General features: G+C 38.7%; 1 protein-coding gene across 10 annotated transcripts in view; it reads left to right on the forward strand.

Annotated features, from left to right (window-relative positions):
- The window catches only part of SCAPER (S-phase cyclin A associated protein in the ER), a 467,951-nt gene that overhangs the window by 415,326 nt on the left and 32,575 nt on the right, over nucleotides 1-20,050 (forward strand). For 9 of the 10 annotated variants that reach the window (XM_082452595.1, XM_082452600.1, XM_082452599.1 and 6 more), the window contains one exon: nucleotides 14,464-14,701. The exons of the other annotated variant lie outside the window; for it this stretch is intronic. In XM_082452595.1, coding sequence (XP_082308721.1) covers nucleotides 14,464-14,701 — 238 coding nt within the window. The remainder of the gene's footprint in view (nucleotides 1-14,463; nucleotides 14,702-20,050) is intronic. 10 annotated transcript variants of the gene reach the window in all.

Here is a 20,050-nt window from a genome sequence, read left to right on the forward strand (position 1 = left end):
TAATGTCCTTACAGTGCTCTACAAGACCCTACCTGATCGTCTTCCTGTTTCATCTCTGACCTCATCCCCCGTGGTTCCTCCACTTTGCTTAACCAGCTGTAGCCACACTGGCCTTCTTGCTGTTTCTTGAATATGTCATGCATGCTCCTGGCTCCAAGCCTTGGAACTTGCTGCTCCTCTGCCTAAAAACACCCTTGCCTCAGGTATCCACATGGCTTCTTTCCTTACTTTCTGTAGAATTCTGCTTAAATAACACTTTAGAAAGGGTTTCCCAACCACCCTATATAAAATAGCATCACACACACACACAAACACACACACCCCTACATCTTCATTCCCTACCCATATCCCCTGCTCTTCTACAGTACTTAACACACCTGACATACTATATATTACATGTGATACTTGTTTATTTGTTCATTGTATCTCGTACACTAAAATGTAAGTTTTATGAGAAAGAGAACATAGATTTTACTGCTGAATCCCAGTGCCTAGAAAAGTGCTTGCACAGAGTAGGTCCTCAGTGAATATTTGTTGAATTAATGAATCATGAATGAATAGGCCCATGTGAGAGAATAATGCCCCTCCTGAACATTCTACCCCAAAGCAAAATACACATTCTTCTCAAGTGTATATGGGACATTTTCCAGGATAGAATACCATGTTAGGCCACTAATTAAGTTTCAGTCGATTTTAAAAGATAGGCATCATACAAAATATCTTCTCTGACCATAATGGGATGAAGTAAGAAATCAATAATAGAAGTAAAACTAGAAAATTCACAAATTTGCAGAAATTAAACAAAACACTCTTAAACATTATATAATGATCAGGGATCAATCGAAGAAGAAGATATAACAATTGTAAATATATATGCACACAAGATAGATGCATCTAAAAACATAGAGCAAATATTAACAGACATAAAGGGAGAAATTGTCAGTAACACAATAATAGTAGGGGACTTTAACACCCCATTTATATCAATTGACAAATCATCCAGACAGAAAATCAATAAGGAAGCACTGGCCTTAAATTACACATTAGACCAAATGGACTTAATAGATATATAAAGAAGATTCCATCCAAAAGCAGCAGAATACACATTCTTTTAAAGTACGCATGGAGCATTATCCAGGATAGATCACATCCTAGGCCACAAAACAAGTCTCAGTAAATTTAAGAAAATTGAAATCATATCAAGCATCATTTCCAACCACAACGCTATGAGACTAGAAATCAGCTACAAGAAAAAACTGCAAAAATTACACAGGTGAGGCTACACAGTGTGCTACTAAACAACCAATGGATCACTAAAGAAATCAAAGAAGAAATTTTAAAATACCTGGAGACAAATGAAAACAAAAATACAGCAATCCAAAATCTATGGGACACAGCAAAAGCAGTTCTAAGAGGGAAGTTTATAGTGATACAAGCTTACCTCAGGAAACAAGAAAAATCTCAAACAAACAACCTATCCATACACCTAAAGGAACTACAAAAAGAACAAACAAAACCCACAATTCGTAGAAAGAAAGAAATCACAAAGATAAGAACAGAAATAAATGAAACAGGGTGTAAAAAAAAAATAGAAAAAATCAGTGATACCAAGAGCTGGTTCCTTGAACATAAACAAAATTGATAAACCTTTAGCCAGATACATCAAGGAAAAAAAAAAAAAACAGAGCACAAATCAATAAAATCAGAAATGAAAGCAGAGAAGTTACAGCCAGCACCACAGAAATATAAAAGATCATAAGAAGGCTTCCCTGGTGGCGCAGTGGCTAAGAATCCACCTGCCAATGCAGGGGACATGGGTTCGAGCCCTGGTCTGGGAAGATCCCACATGCCTCAGAGCAACTAAGCCTGTGCGCCACAACTACTGAGACTGCGCTCTAGAGCCTGCGAGCCACAACTACTGAGCCCGCATGCCACAACTACTGAAGCCCACGCACCTAGAGCCTGTGCTCTGCATGCAACAAGAGAAGCCACTGCAATGAGAAGCCCACGCAACGCAACGAAGAGTAGCCCCCACTCACCGCAACTAGAGAAAGCCCCGCGCGCAGCAACGAAGACCCAATGTAGCCAAAATAAATTAATTAATTTAAAAAAATCATAAGAGATTACTACGAACAACTATATGCCAATAAACTGGACAGAAGAAATGGACAAACTCCTAGATATGTACTGTCTTCCAAGACTGAACCAGGAAGAACTAGAAAATATGAACAGATCAATTACCAGTAATGAAATTGAATCAGGAATTTTAAAACCTCCCAAAAAACAAAAGTCCAGGACCAGACGGCTTCACAGGTGAATTCTACCAAACATTTAGAGAAGAGTTAACATCTATGCTTCTCAAACTTCCAGAAAGTTACAGAGGAAGGAATGCTTCTGAACTCATTCTACAAGGCCCATATCACCCTGATACCAAAACCAGACAAATATATCACAAGAAAAAGGAAATACAGGCCAGTAACACTGATGAACATAGACGCAAAAATCCTCAAAATATTAGCAAACCAAATCCAACAATATATTAAAAAGATCATAAACCATGTTCAAGTGGAAATTATCCAGGGAAGCACAGATGGTTCAGTATCCACAAATCAATCAGTGTGATACACCACATTAACAAACTGAGGAATAAAAATCATATGATCATCTCAATAGATGCAGAAAAAACTTTTGACAAAATTCAACATCGATTTATAATAAAAACTCTCCACAAAGTGGGTATAGAGGGAACATACCTCAACATAAAAAATGACCATATATGACAAACCCATAGTTAATTACATACTCAACAGTGAAAAGCTGAAAGCATTTCCTCTAAGACCAGGAACAAGACAAGGATGCCCAGTCTCACCACTTTTATTCAACATAGTATTGGAAGTCCTAGGCACAGCAATCAGACAAGAAAAAGAAATGAATCCAAATTGGTAAGGAAGAAGTAAAACTGTCACTGTCTGCAGATGATATGATACTATACATAGAAAATCTGAAAGACACCACCAAAAAACTACTACAGCTTATCAATGAATTCAGTCAAGTTTCAGGACACAAAATTAATATACAGAAATCTGTTGCATTTCTATACACAAACAACAAACTGTCAGAGAAATTAAGGAACAATCCAATTTACAATCACATCAAAAAATAAAATAAAATAAAATACCTAAGAATAAATCTAACTAAGAAGGTAAAAGACCTATACTCAGAAAACTCTTAAGAAACTGATGAAAGAAATTGAAGATGACATAAACAGATGAAAAGATATATACCATGTTCATGGATTTGAAGGCTTAATATTGTTAAAATGACCATACTACCCAAGGTAATCTACAGATTCAATGTAATCCCTATCAAAATGCCAATGGCATTTTTGACAGAGCTAGAATAAATAATTTTAAAATTTGTATGGAAACACAAAAGACCCCAAATAGCCAAAACAATCTTGAGAAAGAAGAACAGAGCTGGAGGTATTATGCTCCCTGACTTCAGACCATGCTACCAAGTTGCAGTAATCAAAACACTATGGTACTGGCACAAAAACAGACACATACCTCAAGGAACAGAATAGGGAGCCCAGAAATCAACCCACACACTTATGGTTTCTGTGACAAAGGAGGCAAGAATATACAAGGGAGAAAAAACAGTCTCTTCAATAAATGGTGCTGGGGTAACTGGACAGTTACATGTAAAAGAATGAAATTAGAGCATTTTCTCACATGATATGCAAAAATAAACTCAAAGTAGATTAAAGACCCAAATGGAAAACTGGAAACTGCCAGACTCCTAGAAGAAAACAAATAGAAAACTCTTTGACATAAATCCAGTATTTTGAGGGATCTGACTCCTAAGGCAAAGGAAACAAAAACAAAAGTAAACAAATAGGACCTAATTAAACTTAAAAGCTTTTGCACAGCAAAGGAAACCATTGACAAAATGAAAAGACAACCTACTGAATGGGAGAAAATATTTACAAATGATGCAACCGACAAGGGGTTAATATCCAAAATATATAAACAGCTCATACAACTCAATATCAAAAAAAGAAACAAACAACCCTATTAAAAAATGGGCAGAAGACCCAAAAAGACATTTCTCTAAAGAAGACATACAGATGGCCAGTAGGCACATGAAAAGATGCTCATCATCGCTAATTATTAGAGAAATGCAAATCAAAACTACAATGGGGTACAACCTCACACCAGTCAGAATGGCCATCATTAAAGAGCCTACAAATAATAAATGCTAGAGAGGGTGTGGAGAAGAGGGAACCCTCTTACACTATTGGTGGGAATGTAAATTGGTACAATCACTGTGGAAAACAGTATGGAGGTTCCTCAAAAAACTAAAAATAGAGTTGCTGTACGATCCAGCAATCCCACTCCAGGGCATATACCCAGACGAAAATATAATTCGAAAAGATACATGCACCCCTATGTTCATAGCAGCACTGTTTACAATAGCCAAGATATGGAAACAACCTAAACGTCCATCGACAGATGAATGGATAAAGAAGATGTGGTATATATATATCCAAGGGAATATTACTCAGCCATAAAAAAAGAATGAAATAATGCCATTTGCAGCAACATGGATGGACCTAGAGATTATCATGCTAAGTGAAGTAAGTCAGAAAGAGAAAAACAAATACCATATGATATGACTTATATGTGGAATCTAAAATACGACACAAATGAACATATCTACAAAACAAAAACAGACTTACAGATAAAGAGAACAGATTTGTTGTTGCCAGGGGGAAGCAGGATGGGGAAGGGAAGTTAGCTGAGAGTTTGGGATTAGCAGATACAAACTACTATATATAGGATGGATAAACAACAAGGTCCTACTGTAGAGCACAGGGAACTATATTCAATATCCTGTGATAAACCATAATGGAAAAGAATATATATATACATATATATGTATATATAGCTGAATCACTTTGTTGTACAGCAGAAATTAAACACAACATTGTAAATCAACTATACTTAAATAAAATTTTTAAAACCACAGTGAGATAACACCTCACACCTGTCAGAATGACTATCATCAAAAAGACCACAAATAACAAATGTTGGCAAGGATATGGAGAAAAGGAAACCCTTGTACACTGTTGGTATAATATAAATAGGTGTAGCCACTATGCGGAACACTATGGAGGTTCCTCAAAAAACTAACAGTAGAACTACCATATGATGCAGTACTTCTACTCCTGGGTGTATATCCAAAGAAAATGAAAACACTAATTTGAAAAGATACATGCACCCCAGTGTTCATAGCCGCATTATTTACAGTAGCCAAGATATGGAAGTAACCTAAGTGTCCATCAACAGATGAATGGAAGAAGGAGATGCATACACACATACACACAATGGAATACTACTTGGCCATAAAAAGAATAAAATTTTGCCATTTGCAGCAACATGACTGGACCTGGAGATATGCTTAGTGAAATAAATGGCACAGAGAAAGACAAATACTGTGTGTTATCACTTGTATGTGGAATCTAAAAAATAAAACAAACTAATGAATATAACAAAACAGAAACAGACTCACAGATATAGAGAACAAACTAGTGATTACCAGTGTAGAGAGGGAAGTGGGGAAGGGCAACGTAGAGGTAGGGGATTAAGAGGTACAAACTACTATCTATAAAATAAAATACAAGGATATATTGTACAGCACAGGGAATATAGCCAATATTTTATAATAACTTTAAATGGAGTATAATCTATAAAATTTTCAATCACTACATTGTACACTTGAAACTAATATAATTGTAAGTCAGCTATACCTCAATAAAAAATAAAATAAATAAAAAACTCATGGGACAGTAAAAGCACTGTTAAGGGGAAAGTGTATAGCTATAAGCGTTTATACTAAAGAAACTAGAAATATCTCAAATCAAAAAATTAACTAGGGACTTCCCTGGTGGCGCAGTGGTTAAGAATCCACCTGCCAATGCAGGGGTCATGGGTTGGAGCCCTGGTCCGGGAAGATCCCACATGCTGCGGAGTAGCTAAGCCCGTGTACCACAACTACTGAGCCTGTGCTCTAGAGCCCACAAGCCACAACTACTGAACCCCACACGCCTAGAGCTCATGCTCCACAACAAGAGAAGCCACCGCAATGAGAAGCCCGTGCACTGCGACGAAGAGTAGCCCCCGCTTGCCACAACTAGAGAAAGCCTGTGCGCAGCAATGAAGACCCGACGCAGCCAAAAATAAATAAATAAATTAATTAATTTTTAAAAAATACAACTATACAACTTAAGGAACTAGAAAAAAAAGAACAGACTAAACCCAAGGCTAGCAAAAGGAAGGAAATAATTAAGATTATGGCAGAGATCAATTAAGTTGAGAATAAAATAACAATAGAGATAATCAGTGAAACCAAAAGTTGGTTCTTTGAAAAGATCAATAGAATTGACAAACCTTCAGCTAGAAAACAAGAGTGAGAACTCTGAAATTACTAAAATCAGAAATGAAAATGGGGTGCTCACTTTGACAGCGCATATACTAAAATTAGAATGATACAAAGATTAGCGTGGTCCCTGCACAGAGATGACACTCAGATTCTTGAAGTGTTTTGTTTTTTTATAGTTGTAGTACAGTATTGTATATTGAAATTATAAGAGAGTATATTTTAAGCATTCTACCAAAAAAAAAAAAAAGTTAACTATATGAGGTAATGGATGTTTTAACTTGGATGATAGGAATAATTTTACAATGTATATCAAATCATTATGTTTTACACACATTGAATGTTACAATTTTTTTTGTCAGTTATACTTCAGTAAAGTTGGGTGGCGGGAGAAATGAAAATGGAACATTGCTAACAATTCTACAGAAATAAAAAGGACTATACGAGAGTACTATTAACAACGTATGCCAACAAATTGAATAATTTAGATGAAATGGACAAATTCCTAGAAACACAATACCTACCAAGACTAAATCACAAAGAAATAGAAAATCTGAAGAGACCTGTAACTAATAAGGGGGCTGAAGCAGTAATCAGAAGTCTCCAAAGGAAAGCCCTGGACCTGATGGCTTCAGTGGTGAATTGTACCCAACATTTAAAGAACTAACACTAGTCTTTCTCAATCTTTTCCAAAAAATTGAAGAGGAGAGAATACTTTCTAACATGAAGCCAGCATTATCCTGATTCCAAAGCCAGACAAAGACACCACAAGAGAGAAAATTCCAGACTGATATTCCTTACGAACATTGATTTAAAGATCCTCAACAAAACACTACCAAACCAAGCTCAGCAGCATGTTTAAAGGATTATACACCATGACCAAGTGGGATTTGTTCCTGGAGTGCAAGAATGGTTCCGCATATGAACATCAATCAATTTAATAGACCACATTAACAGAATGAAGGGGGAAAAAAACATGATCATCTCAATTTATACAGAAAAGCATCTGATAAATTTCAACACCCTTTCATGATAAAAACACTCAACAAATTAGGAATAGAAAGAAACTACCTTCACATAATAAAAGCCATATGTGAAAAGCCCACAAGGAACATCATACTCAAGGATGAAAGAAGGAAAGCTTTTCCTCTAACATCAGGACAAGGCAAGGATGCCCACTTCTGCCACTTCTACTCAACATAGTACTGGAAGTTGTAGCCAAAGCAATTAGGTGAGGAAAAGAAAAGAAAAAAAGGCATCTAAATTGGAAGGGAAGGAGTAAAATTTTCTCTGTTTGCAAATGATATTATATGTAGAAACCACTAATGATTCCACACAAAAAAGCTGTTAAAACTAATAAATGAATTCAATAAAGTAACAGCATACAAAGTCAACTCACAAAAATTAGTTGCATTTATATACACTATATACTGTGAACAATCTGGAAAGGAAATTATGAAAATTCCATTTATAATAGCATCAAAAAGAATAAAATACTTAGGAATTAAACAAGAAGATGAAAGACTTGTACAATGAAAAGTATAAAACATTGCCAAAAGAAATCAAAGAAGGCATAAATTAGAAACACATCCCATGTCCATGGATTATAAAACAATATTGTTAAGATGTCATTACTTTGCAAAGCAATCTATAAATCTATACATTCCTTGCACTCCCTATCTAAATCCCAAAGGCTTTTTTTTTTTTTTTTGCAGAAATAGTAGATCCCATCTTAAAATTCATATGGAATCTCAAGGGACCCCAAATAACCAAAACAATCTTGAAAGAGAAGACCAAAGGGGGAGGACTCACACTTCTGATTTCAAAATTTACTACAAAGCTACAGTAATCAAAACAGTGTGGTATTGGCATAAAGACAGACATATATAACAATGGAATAGAATAGAGAGAACAGACTTAAACTCTTGTATTTATAGTCAAATGATTTTTGACAGGGGTGGCAAGACCATTGAATGGGAAAGGACAGTCTCTTCAACAAATGGTGCTGGAGAAACTGGATATCAATAAGCAAAAGAATGAAGCTGGACACTTATCTAACACTATAACTTAAGATGGATCAGAGACGTAAACGTAAGACCTAAAACAATTAAACTCCTAGAAGAAAACAGGGCAAAAGCTTCCTGACACTGGATTTAGCAATGATTTATTTGGATGTGACACCAGAGGCACAGGCAATAAAAGAAAAAGTAGACAAATGGGACTGCATGAAAACTTTTTTGATTTGTGCATCAAAATATAATATCAACAGAGTAAAGAAACAACCCAGAGAATGGGAGATAATATTTGCAAGTCATATATCTGATAAGGGGTTAATATCCAGGAACTATGGAAAACTCCTAAAACTCAACAACAAAATAACCCAATTTAAAAATGGGCAAAGGACTTGAATTCCAAAGAAGAAATACAAATTGGTCAATAAGCACATGAAAAGATGCTCAATGTCATTGATAGGGAAATGCAAATCAAAACTACAATGAGATATCACCTCACACCCATTAGGATGGCTACTATTAAAAAAAAAAAGAAAATACCAAGGTTTGGTGAGGATATGGAGAAATTACCCTTGTGCATTGTTAGTGGGAATGTAAAATGGTATAGCTGCTGTGGAAAATGTTATGGCAATTCCTCGAAAAATTAAAAATAGAATTATCATATGATTGAGAAATTCTACTTCTGGATATATATCCAAAAGAATTGAAAACAGGGTTTTGAAGACATGTTTATACACCCATGTTCATGGCAGCATTATTCACAGTAGCTAAAACGGAAGCAACCCAAGTGTCCATCAGTGGATGATGGATAAACAAAATGTGGTATACACATATAATGGAATATTATTCAGCCTTGAAAAGGAAGGAAGTTCTGCCATATGCTACAACATGAATGAAACTTGAGGACATTATGCTAAGTGAGATAAGCCAGTGACAAAAAGACAAATACTGTATGATGATTCCACTTATATGACATACTTAGAGTAGTCAGAATCATGGAGACAGAAAGTAGAATAGTGGTTGCCAGGGGGAGGAAGGTATAGGAAGTTATTGTTTAATGAGTATGGAGTTTCAGTTTTACATGATGAAAGAGTTATGGAGATGGTTGGTAGTGATGGTTGTACAACATTATGAACGAATTTAATACCATTGAATTATAAACTTAAACATGGGTAAGATGGTAAATTTTATGTGTATTTTACCACAATAAAAAAAATTAGGGGTGGGGGGAGATAATGCCCTGCCAAAGATATCTGTACTAATCCTCAGAACCTATAAATGTGTTACCTAACATGGCAAAAGGAATTTTGCAGAAATGGTTAAGGATCTTGAGATGGAGAGAGTAGCCTGGATTATCCAGGTGGGCCCAATGTAATCTCAAAGGGAAGCAGGAAAGTCAGTGTTAGAGAGGGATTTGAAGGTGCTATGCTGCTGGCTTTGAAGATGGAAGAAGGGGCCAGGAGCCAAGGAGCAACCATACTCTAGAAGTTGTAAAAGGCAAGGAAATAAATTCTCCCCTTCAGCCTCCAGAAGGAACACAGCTCTGGTAACACCTTGATTTTAGCTTAGTGAGACATTTTGGATTTCTGAGCCCCAGAACTTTAAGAGAATAAATTTGTGTTGTTTTGAACAACTAGCTTGTGATCATTTATTCCAGCAGCAATAGGAAACTGATGCACACGCCTGCCACTATTAGACTGTAACCTTCTATAGGACAGGGGTCTGGTCTTCCTTGATTTTGTAATACATCACAGGTCACTGTTGCTGGAGCACAGGTACTTTGGCTTTTTAAATAGAGAATATATGACAGATAATCATGTCCCTTTTGCTCACCACAAAGCCTGATAAATGATGATACTACTAGATGCTGGTCAGCTTTCTAAGAATGTCCCAGTACATAAGAGCCCACAGCTGGAATAACTCTTTAAGAAATAATTCACTTCTTCTTGAACAGTGAAGTTCACATTCATCACTGGGAGAGACAGTGACTTAACTCCGTCCACTCCCAGCACTATGCAGACCTTTGGGTGGAGTGTTCTGGATTCAGAGGCTAAAATGGGAGGTTCTGATAAGATGCCTCCAGGATTCCAGATCTAAAGGAGGGAACAAAGCCAAAATCCAGGAAACTAGGAGAGCAATCTAGAAGATACCGGCACTGAAGGGGATCAGGGTGGATGTTACCGAATCAGAAATCTGCGACCAGGGATACAAGAGCAAACAAGCCAGGAACAAATGGGAAAAGGGGGTTATAGTGTCTGCGACTGTCACAGCTGCTTTTTTGGGCCAAATAAGGCCTGTTACGTAAGTGGTTTAAAATACCGAAGATGGAACAGATGGCGGTTGATTCATGCCCACACAAATTACTGCGTTTTTTTTTTTTTTTGCCCAGCTATACTCTCCTTTAAGGCAAAGTAAGGTTTTCAAGAGCTGTGCAGGTGTATTGATGGCCCAGTTATAGTTTTTCCTGATTGAATCTTGCGATTAATGAACAGAAATGAATATACCACTAAGATCTCTAATCCTAGAGACCAAACAAAAACACTTTAAAATCCAGTAAAATTGAGATCTTAGAGTGTAATATACAAAATTTCAGATCTGATTTTTCATATCTTCAATGTGTTTTTAAAAGAAAACTTTATGGGCTTCCCTGGTGGTGTAGTGGTTAAGAATCCACCTGCCAATGCAGGGGACACGGGTTTGAGCCCTGGTCTGGGGAGATCCCACATGCCGCGGAGCAACTAAGCCTGTGCGCCACAACTACTGAGCCTGCGCCCTAGAGCCCATGAACCACAGCTACTGAGCCTTTGTGCCACAACTGCTGAAGCCCGCGCGCCTAGAGCCCATGCTCTGCAACAAGAAGCCACCACAATGAGAAGCCCATGCGCCGCAACAAAGGGTAGCCCCCGCTCGCCACAACTAGAGAAAGCCCACACGCACAGCAACAAAGACCCAACGCAGCCAAAAATAAATAAATAAATAAATTTATTAAAAAAAAGAAAAAGAAAACTTTATAACCTGTGCCTGATATGAATAAGGCCTTTTACTTTTTTATTATAAACATTTAGGCTTAAAGTGATTATAGCTGACACTTAAGACCAACAGGAGCCAGTGGCCTGTTCAAGGACAAATTATCCGTATTTCAGACTAAATCAAAAGTAAACATTTTCTAAAGTCCCTTCAGGTCTACATTAGTCCTGTGGAAGCCAAATGCAGCAGACAAGCTCTCTCCCCTCCCCTCCACCCTGTATATTCTGTAGGCTCACTTTAAAATTAATTGTCTTTTCCACAAAGCAATATTAATATACATTTTGAACCATTTCCACATCTGAGTTCTTGAATGCTAATTTCATTGATTTTTCTGAATCAACATTTTTATTTCATCAGAAGAATATTGCAAAAGATCCTGAGTTATGTTATTTTATAGTTTAGTATTTTCCTAAATAGGGTGGGGTGGAGAGAAGAGGAACTATTCTGATGATCTTCACTTGCTGGGTTTTTTTAAATTTATTCTTTTAAAGAAGTAATAGCAGTGAATTCATGTCATTTCATAAATGCTTGCAAAGATTAACTGTTACAAAGTGTTCTAAATAATAAAGCTATATTCCTGAATATCTGCATTTGAATATGCTAATAATCAGTTTAAAAGCAACACAGGCAGTAAAGGGGAGGTCACCATTCTGAATCACAAAGAAGAAAAAATGTTGTCACCAGCAGTGATGTCACTCATCCCCAAGGTTCTGAAAGCCTATTAGAAATTAGCTTTAGGGAGAAATGTCTTCTGACTTGTCATTGGTGCTAAAAGGCAGTCATTGTTAAACAAACACAGACCCCTTTTTGGAATCTATATAATAAACTCAGACACATTAATCTCTACTCACGTCTTTAGTCAGGGTCTGACCCCTAACTCTCATGGCTATAATGGAAGGAAGGAAGGAAGGGTGAACTGAACTGACATTAGCTAACAGTTTGTGTAAAGGTTCAGATGTGCCTATAAGCAAATAAATATAATTTCTTAACTTTTGTTTTTACTGAGTCCCATATGACAGAAAGGGTCTCTTCGTGATGATCAGGATTACATTACAACCTCTGTGTACTTTGTTTAACAGTGTTCAGTTAACCCCGAGATTTGATTTAAGAAAAGGCATGGAGACAAAAGAAGAGGTCACCTCCTGTTTGGCCTGGATGTTTTGGTCTTTGGACAAAGCCCTGCCTTTAAAGAGTCAAAAGTTCTTGGTAGTACCCCTGCCTTTGCCACTGACAAATGTTTATGACCTAAAACATCTCACTGAATCTCTGAGGGTTTCGGTTGCGTCATGTGTGAAGTGAGGAGAACAATACCTTCTCTACCAACTATGAAGAACTACAAATGAGGCGGGGTAGAAGATGTGAATGTACTTAGCAGGTCCTGCCATGCAAATGAGATGATAGTATTTCATAAGACCTGCTTTCTTGAGAAGAGAACAAGTGTCATCCCACGTTCTTAGACTATCAGAAATAGTGCACATTCAGGAAATAAATGCTTACCATGGTTACGAATAAAACTATACTTTGATGAAACTAACAAATTAGAATGAATAATATAATCCCTTAAAAAAGTCATAGATTAGAAAACTAGACAAGATACTAGAAACTTGCCAGCCAGCACTTGCGAATTCATATTTACTTAGTGGCATCTCTTCAGTGCTTCTGGGCAAGTTTATGAGATAAGCATAGATCTTTAATGCCTCTCTCCCATTCTAGATTCCAGCTGAAAGGAACAATAACAACAACAGAAAAAGGAATGGGAGGGACCTATATTAGTGTTAAAAATAGGGAAGGGCATCATCCTGTGGCAGAAACATAAAGACACTTCTGCTCAGTTTTGTGCAGATCATACCAGGTTAAAGGGAGACACTGAGCAGGGCCTTGTAACTTCCCTTCCTGAGAAAAAGCTGTGTCCCATGAAGGAAGGTGACTGACCCACTTGGAACAGCCCAGAGACCTGAGGATTTGTGCAGTGGTTAGAACAAATAGCTGCAGCAGCTACAGACCTTACATTTCAGATTCAAACCTGTGGAGAAAAAGTGAGGGCTTCTTTCCAGGCATGTCAGCACAAGAATCTCCCTCCATGTTCCTCTTACCTTAGGCCTACATACCCTTGAGCCAGAGTGAATAGGAATGGGGCCCCACCTGAAGCATGTTGGCTGTGGGAAGGGGAGAGAAACCTGGGTATGGTTTCTAGGGGCAAAAAGGGTGAATGAATGCTTAGCAGCCACATTTACTAAAATTGTAGGCTCTTGATCGCTAGATGCTTCACGTATACCTGAGTTCCAGAGTGAGGTGGATTTAGCAAACCCTTCCTTTCCTATTGATTTGAGGAATTCATTTGCCACTGCCATTGCTTCTTGCTCATCCATACTGCCTGCCACAATTGCTAAGCTAACTTCAAGGTGATTTGTACAAAGCTAATCCAGCACTAGCTTGTTCTTGGGAGTCTGGCCCCTACAACCTGTCCTGCCAATACTCCTTGATGATGGAACTGTGCCTTCAAAAGCGGTTGAAGTGTCTCCCTGTCACGGTATACCAACACACTACTGGGTTTTTGAGGCCTCGTGCTTTCCCGGTAACTGCCTCCCCTGAGAAGATTCCCTTGTGTATCCAGAAAGGAAGCCATGGTGTTTTGATTTCTGAGTCCCAACAGCTCTCATGGACTCTGTCCAGTTCCACCAGGCCTGGAATCTAAACAAAGTGGAGCTATCTAGGCTGCAGAGGGTGGTAGCAGCCTCAGCCTGGCTGCAGAGTACTCAGTTGCCACTGCTGCAGCAGCCCGGCCTCTCAGCCGGAGAAAAGGGCAGGCCGCAGTGCACTTGGTGGGGGAAGGGCTGCACTTACTCCTTGAGGTTTCTTGTTACCTTACTACACCACTCACATGGTTTGCTTTTAACGGTCTGCTTGTCATGTTCCATTTGACCTATAAAAATGCTAACATCCTTTAAGTAGATTTCTCTTAAAAAGTTGAATGTTTCTTTATCAGGTCACACAGCATATTTGACAATAATCGCCAAGATCCCACAGGACTGACAGCTGCTCTTCAGGCCACAGACCTGGCTGGAGTTCTGCATATGCTCTACTGTGTCCTCTTCCATGGCACAATCTCGGACCCCGGCACTTCTAGTCCCAAGGAGAGTTACGCTCAGAACACAGTCCAAGTGGCCATTCAGAGTTTACGTTTCTTCAACAGCTTTGCAGCTCTTGATCTGCCTGCTTTTCAGGTACCAGGAATTGGTTAACCAGCCAAGAGTTAATAATTTTGTATAGATATGATGAGAGGTTCTTCTCCTGGATTGGGGCATAAGGAATAAGCTACAATACAGGGAATAATAATACATACTATTTATTAAGCTACTGTATTCTAGGAACTGGATTAGGTGCTTTGCATATGCTTTCTTATTTATTCTCATGACTACCCTACAAAATATTATTATACCCATTTTACAGGTGGAAAAGCTGGCAGTTAAGTAATTTCCCAGGGTTACACATGGCTGAGCCAGGACTGGTACCCATGGCCCCAAGCCTATGCCATTCTGCTACTTATAAATCTTCTGTCTTGATTTCTTTAGAAAAGACATTATCATACCATAAACATTTAAATATTAAGGAAAGTAATGATTTCTTATATAAACACAACCAAAATTAGGTAAATTGTTTTGATTGATATGACTGTCTATGAATGATTTAACTGACTTGTATCCAACATAAAGTGCATGTGTAGTTAAATGTGCAAACCCCTATAAATATTAAGTTTTTATAGCTAAAGAAAAATTGCTTTATGTTATAACACCAGACTGTCAGCTTAGAAACAGATTGTTTTTCATATAGGAAATTTAATTTTCAAAAACACTGAACCTTTGGAACAGAGCAAGCCCCAAGGAGTAGACTTTCTCTTTCAGTGTATTAACTGTCAAGTGATTTCATTAAAAAAGGAACAAACTTGGCAGATAATGAACCCATAATTTAGTTGAATTGCTTTGCTCAAAGGGAAAAAGGTTATAGAGATACAAATGTATGAAAATTGTGGTCTTTGGCCATTGCAAGATGGAAGAAACACCTCTGTTTTGTAGCTGGTGACAAATGTGCAGTTCTTGTCTTCCTGTCATTCTCTTCACAACTGGAAATTAGTAAGTCGTGTCATTGGATTGAATATCTTTCAACTCTGTAGAGTTAGTTTATCCATCATAAGAACAGAAATTTCTTCCTTAGGGTTAATGCTTTTCAGTTTTCAGAACACTTGAACTAGCCTTAGGCGGTAGCTACACAGTCTGTAAAGTTCTGAGAGTTTACAGCCACACCTAGAACAAGAGGTTACCTGCTCCAGAGAATGCCAATGGTTCTTGCCTCTGGGTTGAACGTAACATTTGTGTTTTATGAAGACCCAACCCCATTGTGTTCTGTCTGGAAACAGCTTAGAAATCAAGATACGCTAATTTTATGCCCTCAGAATATGGAGACCAGCAGGCTACCCATCAGCTAGGTCCAACTAGAGTGATTTCTTCTGTTACCAGGGATTATGAAAAGCAAATACCTAAAAATGTTCCTGAGCTCCTGGTTTATGGGTCTTCTGACCAGGATTTATACTGCTTCAGGGGTCGCCACATCATACACACACACAAGCATTTACATTAAGTCAGCCATTCATTCCATCAGTCACTCTGAGTGTCAGGGAGCCCCAGGTCCCTGCCCTACCCCCAGCCCTCCATGAACTCACAGCCTGTGCAACCTTACTCAAAAGAACCACTGAACTCCAACCAGCCCTGCTCCCTCATGACCTTTAGGCACAATGGCCAATAATGTTAGAAAATTCAAAAATCTATTTCTGGAGCCCTTCATGCCCAACTAAGATGAAACCACGATTTCTCCTCTGCAGCTCCTTGCCGTATCGAGCCCAGAATATATTCCCTACCTGAGCCTCTTTTGCCACAACCCCAGGAGAAACACCAAGGTGACTCGAGAGTTCGAGCCATTCTTAGAGTGAGATGCCCACCTCCCCAGGGGAATGTCCTTTTGTGGCTGGTTCCTAACACTTCTTTTGCTTCTTTCTTCTCTGTCCTTCCTGTTACTCCGTATTTCTCTTAATTCTTTCCTGCTTTTTCTTCTTTTCCTGTTCTCTGTTCTGACTCTCCTGTCTTATTTTAGTCAATTTTGCCATCACTACTTCTCATCCTCTCCCCAGACATTGTTCCCAGGTATCTTTTTCCCCTTAACCAGTGCGTGGGCCAGGAAAGCCTTCAGGGACCTTCCTCCTGGCTGCCATCCTTTTGGTGCCCAAAGTCGAGCACATGTTTTTCTCTTATGCTTCATCAGTGTGTGCAGGGACCCAGATACCTAGAATTTCTAGCATCAGGTCCTTTAATACACCTACCAATGATTACCTTACTGTTCCAGTTACTTTTATACATTTGAAAAACAAACAAACTTAGTGGGGTAAACAACAACCGTTATGATCACAGATTCTGTGGATCTAGAATTCAGGCAGGGCTTTTCACAGTGGAGGTAGCTTGTCACTACTCCATGATGTAGGGCTTCAGCTGAGGGGCTCGAATGACTGGGGTTGCGGGGTATGGAGAAGAGGGGCAAATTGACTCAAATATCTGGGAGCTGAAATTATCTGGAGGCTCCTTCACTTTCACGTTTTATGCCTGGGATTGATTACTCAAAGACTAGGTTCATCAAGGACTATTGGCCAGAGACTCTACATATGGCTTCTCTATGTGACTTGGGCTTCTCAAAACATCGTGGTGTCTGGGTTCTCAGTAGGAGTTTCCTGAGAGGAAGCTTCTGGAAAACAACTGCTCCAGGAGAACCAACGGAAGCTGCATGGCTTTTTTATGACCTGGCCTCAGAAGTCATATCGTTACATATCAGCCATCCTCTATTGGTTAAATCAGTCATAAGCCTTCCAGATTCAAGAGGAGAAGACATAGGCCCCGTCTCTCAATGGGAGGACTGTCAAAGATTTATAGTCATTTTTTTTAACTAACCACTGCACTCTGTTGAGCAAGCTAAAGCAAAGCATCTGACCACATAGACATCATTGGTGTAGGTAGACATCTGATCAAGCATGCAATGTTCAAGTAAATAGCATACAAATACACAATATTTGCATTGTAAAGCAATGGGTGAGTTTAGGAGAAAAGTATTATTTTTATGATAGATATGGTCAGAGAAACTCATATTCTAGTTCATTAAAACTACTTGTCAAAAGTGAGATTTCAGGAACTATGTTTATAAAGCACAGGAAAACAGATTTTAGGTACAGTATGGGTCTGAGCTCAGAAAAAATCTGGGAAACAATTTATGAATTGCCTGAGAGGATTGAAGGAACTGAAGAAGAAAATTGAAATGAGATAAATGGTCTGACCCTCTGAAGAGTTAGACAAGACAGTGTAAGACATGTTGACGGTTTGAGTCCCAGTGCATCACAAGAATGCATCGCGGGGCTTCCCTGGTGGCGCAGTGGTTGAGAATCTGCCTGCCAATGCAGGGGACACGGGTTCGAGCCCTGGTCTGGGAAGATCCCACATGCCGCGGAGCGACTAGGCCCGTGAGCCACAATTGCTGAGCCTGCACGTCTGGAGCCTGTGCTCCGCAACAGGAGAGGCCGCGATAGTGAGAGGCCCGCGCACCGCGATGAAGAGTGGCTCCCACTTGCCGCAACTAGAGAAAGCCCTCGCGCAGAAACGAAGACCCAACACAGCCATAAATAAATAAATAAATACATAAAATTTTAAAAAAAAGAATGCATCTCTGTAGAGCTGTTATGGAGAAGCATCCTCATCAAGACCTCTGGGTCTAGAGTCAGACTGACCTGACTTTGAGCCATCATACTACCAAGTTGTATGACCTTAGACAAGTCATTTGAATCCTTAAGACTGAGTTTCTCATTTGTAAAATAGAGATTAAAAACACTTACCTCACAAGTCTGAGGTTTAAATGAGATTACATAAAGGCACTGTGCTAGCTAGCACATAGTAGGCCCTCAGGAGATGTGGACTGACTCATATTCTGAAGGTGAAGAATTTACCCAAACCATCTTGCAGATGTTGAATCAAAAGGTTAGGTTTCGAATGCAGCATTCCCAGTGCTTCTGCACCCTTCTTTGAAGCCATAAACCTACGTGATTGTTTTGTGTGAGAACTCATCGCATAGTAGTAACAAAAGGTTATCCATTAGAATATTTTCTTAACTGGTTCCATTTCATTATATACTAATAAGGCTGTCAAAATCTTTTTCTCCCTTCAGCAAAGAGTCTGATTTCACTCTGAATTCATATTGGCACAGATGGCCTTGAGATCCCAGATATTGTATAGTGCATATACTTTGACAGTTTTTACAATTGAAGGTGGTCTCAAGAAACAAATCAATGTACTGACTTGGCAATTAATTCTGGCTAAAAAGGAAATATAGTTTCCTTGAAAAATTGGTTTAATTTCTATATTCAAACTTACATGCCCCTTGACCTGCTCTTATCAGTGAAGGTTAAACAGAGGGCACTGGGTCACAGCAAGCTGGACACAACTAATTAAATAAGGGCTGAGCTGAGAAGGTGTCACTACTTGATTTAAAGGAGCAGGGCCCTCCTGAAGTCTCTTTGGGGCTTGAAAAACATTTTGTCTCAGTGCAATGAAACGGAGACAGAAGGCACTCTTAAAATTTAGTAGTAATTTTGTTTCAACAATATTTATTAAAAAGACTGTGTTTCCCTGGCTGTTAGGCAGAGTGAATTCATTGAAACTTCCAAGCTGCAACGTATCTGACCTGGTTCAAGCCAGCCAAGACCTCAAATCAAGAGATGAGTTTAAAACACTGCCTTTTCCCACAGGCTGGCAGTGGTGCTTCATTCCAGTGTGGGCTGCGAGTGCATTCTGTGGGCCTCGCCTCTCCCCTTTGCCCTCCTGTCGCTCTGTCTGTTTGACATGTTTATTAAATAGACGCTTCAGGCTGCACAGACAGACTCGGGCTCTCCTCCCGCGTCGCCCACCACCAACAGCCCTTTGACTGTCTCAAGAAAGGATCCCAGAAGCCTCATAGCTGAGGGGGCTTCATGGTTTGTTTTTTGTGGTTTTTTTGGGGGGTGGGGGGAGGTTGTTGGGTTTTTTACATTACTTTGGGAGCTCTAGAGCTATTTGAATAATAACTAATTGTTATTTATATTTCTTTTCTATTTGAACATAAGTAAATAATTAGAATTGTGTTTTTATCCCTGCATACAAGAAAATATTTTCTCCTTCAGAAAAAAAAAAAAAAAGTATTGAAAGTTAGCTAAATGGTAGATTTACAGGTGAATTTTAGTATTATATTTTTCCAAATTTTCTACAGTGAGACTGTGCAATGAGAAAAAAAACACCTCGTTAAAAATGGGATAAATACCCGTGCTTTAGGTGAATAGTGTCTTGATCCACGTAGTACAGGCATTTGGTCCGCTATGCTTTATTTTCTGTCGTTTTTTTTTTTTTTTTTTCCAGTTTAAACATTGCATTTATTATGGTCGTTTATTGGAGCAGGAATCCCTGAACTGAACTGTTAAGCACAGTGCTCTAGAAATTTCATATGCTTTTCTGGCA

The sequence above is a fragment of the Balaenoptera physalus genome (assembly GCF_965194825.1).
Source record: "Balaenoptera physalus genome assembly, chromosome: 2".
Taxonomy (NCBI): Eukaryota; Metazoa; Chordata; class Mammalia; order Artiodactyla; family Balaenopteridae; genus Balaenoptera; species Balaenoptera physalus.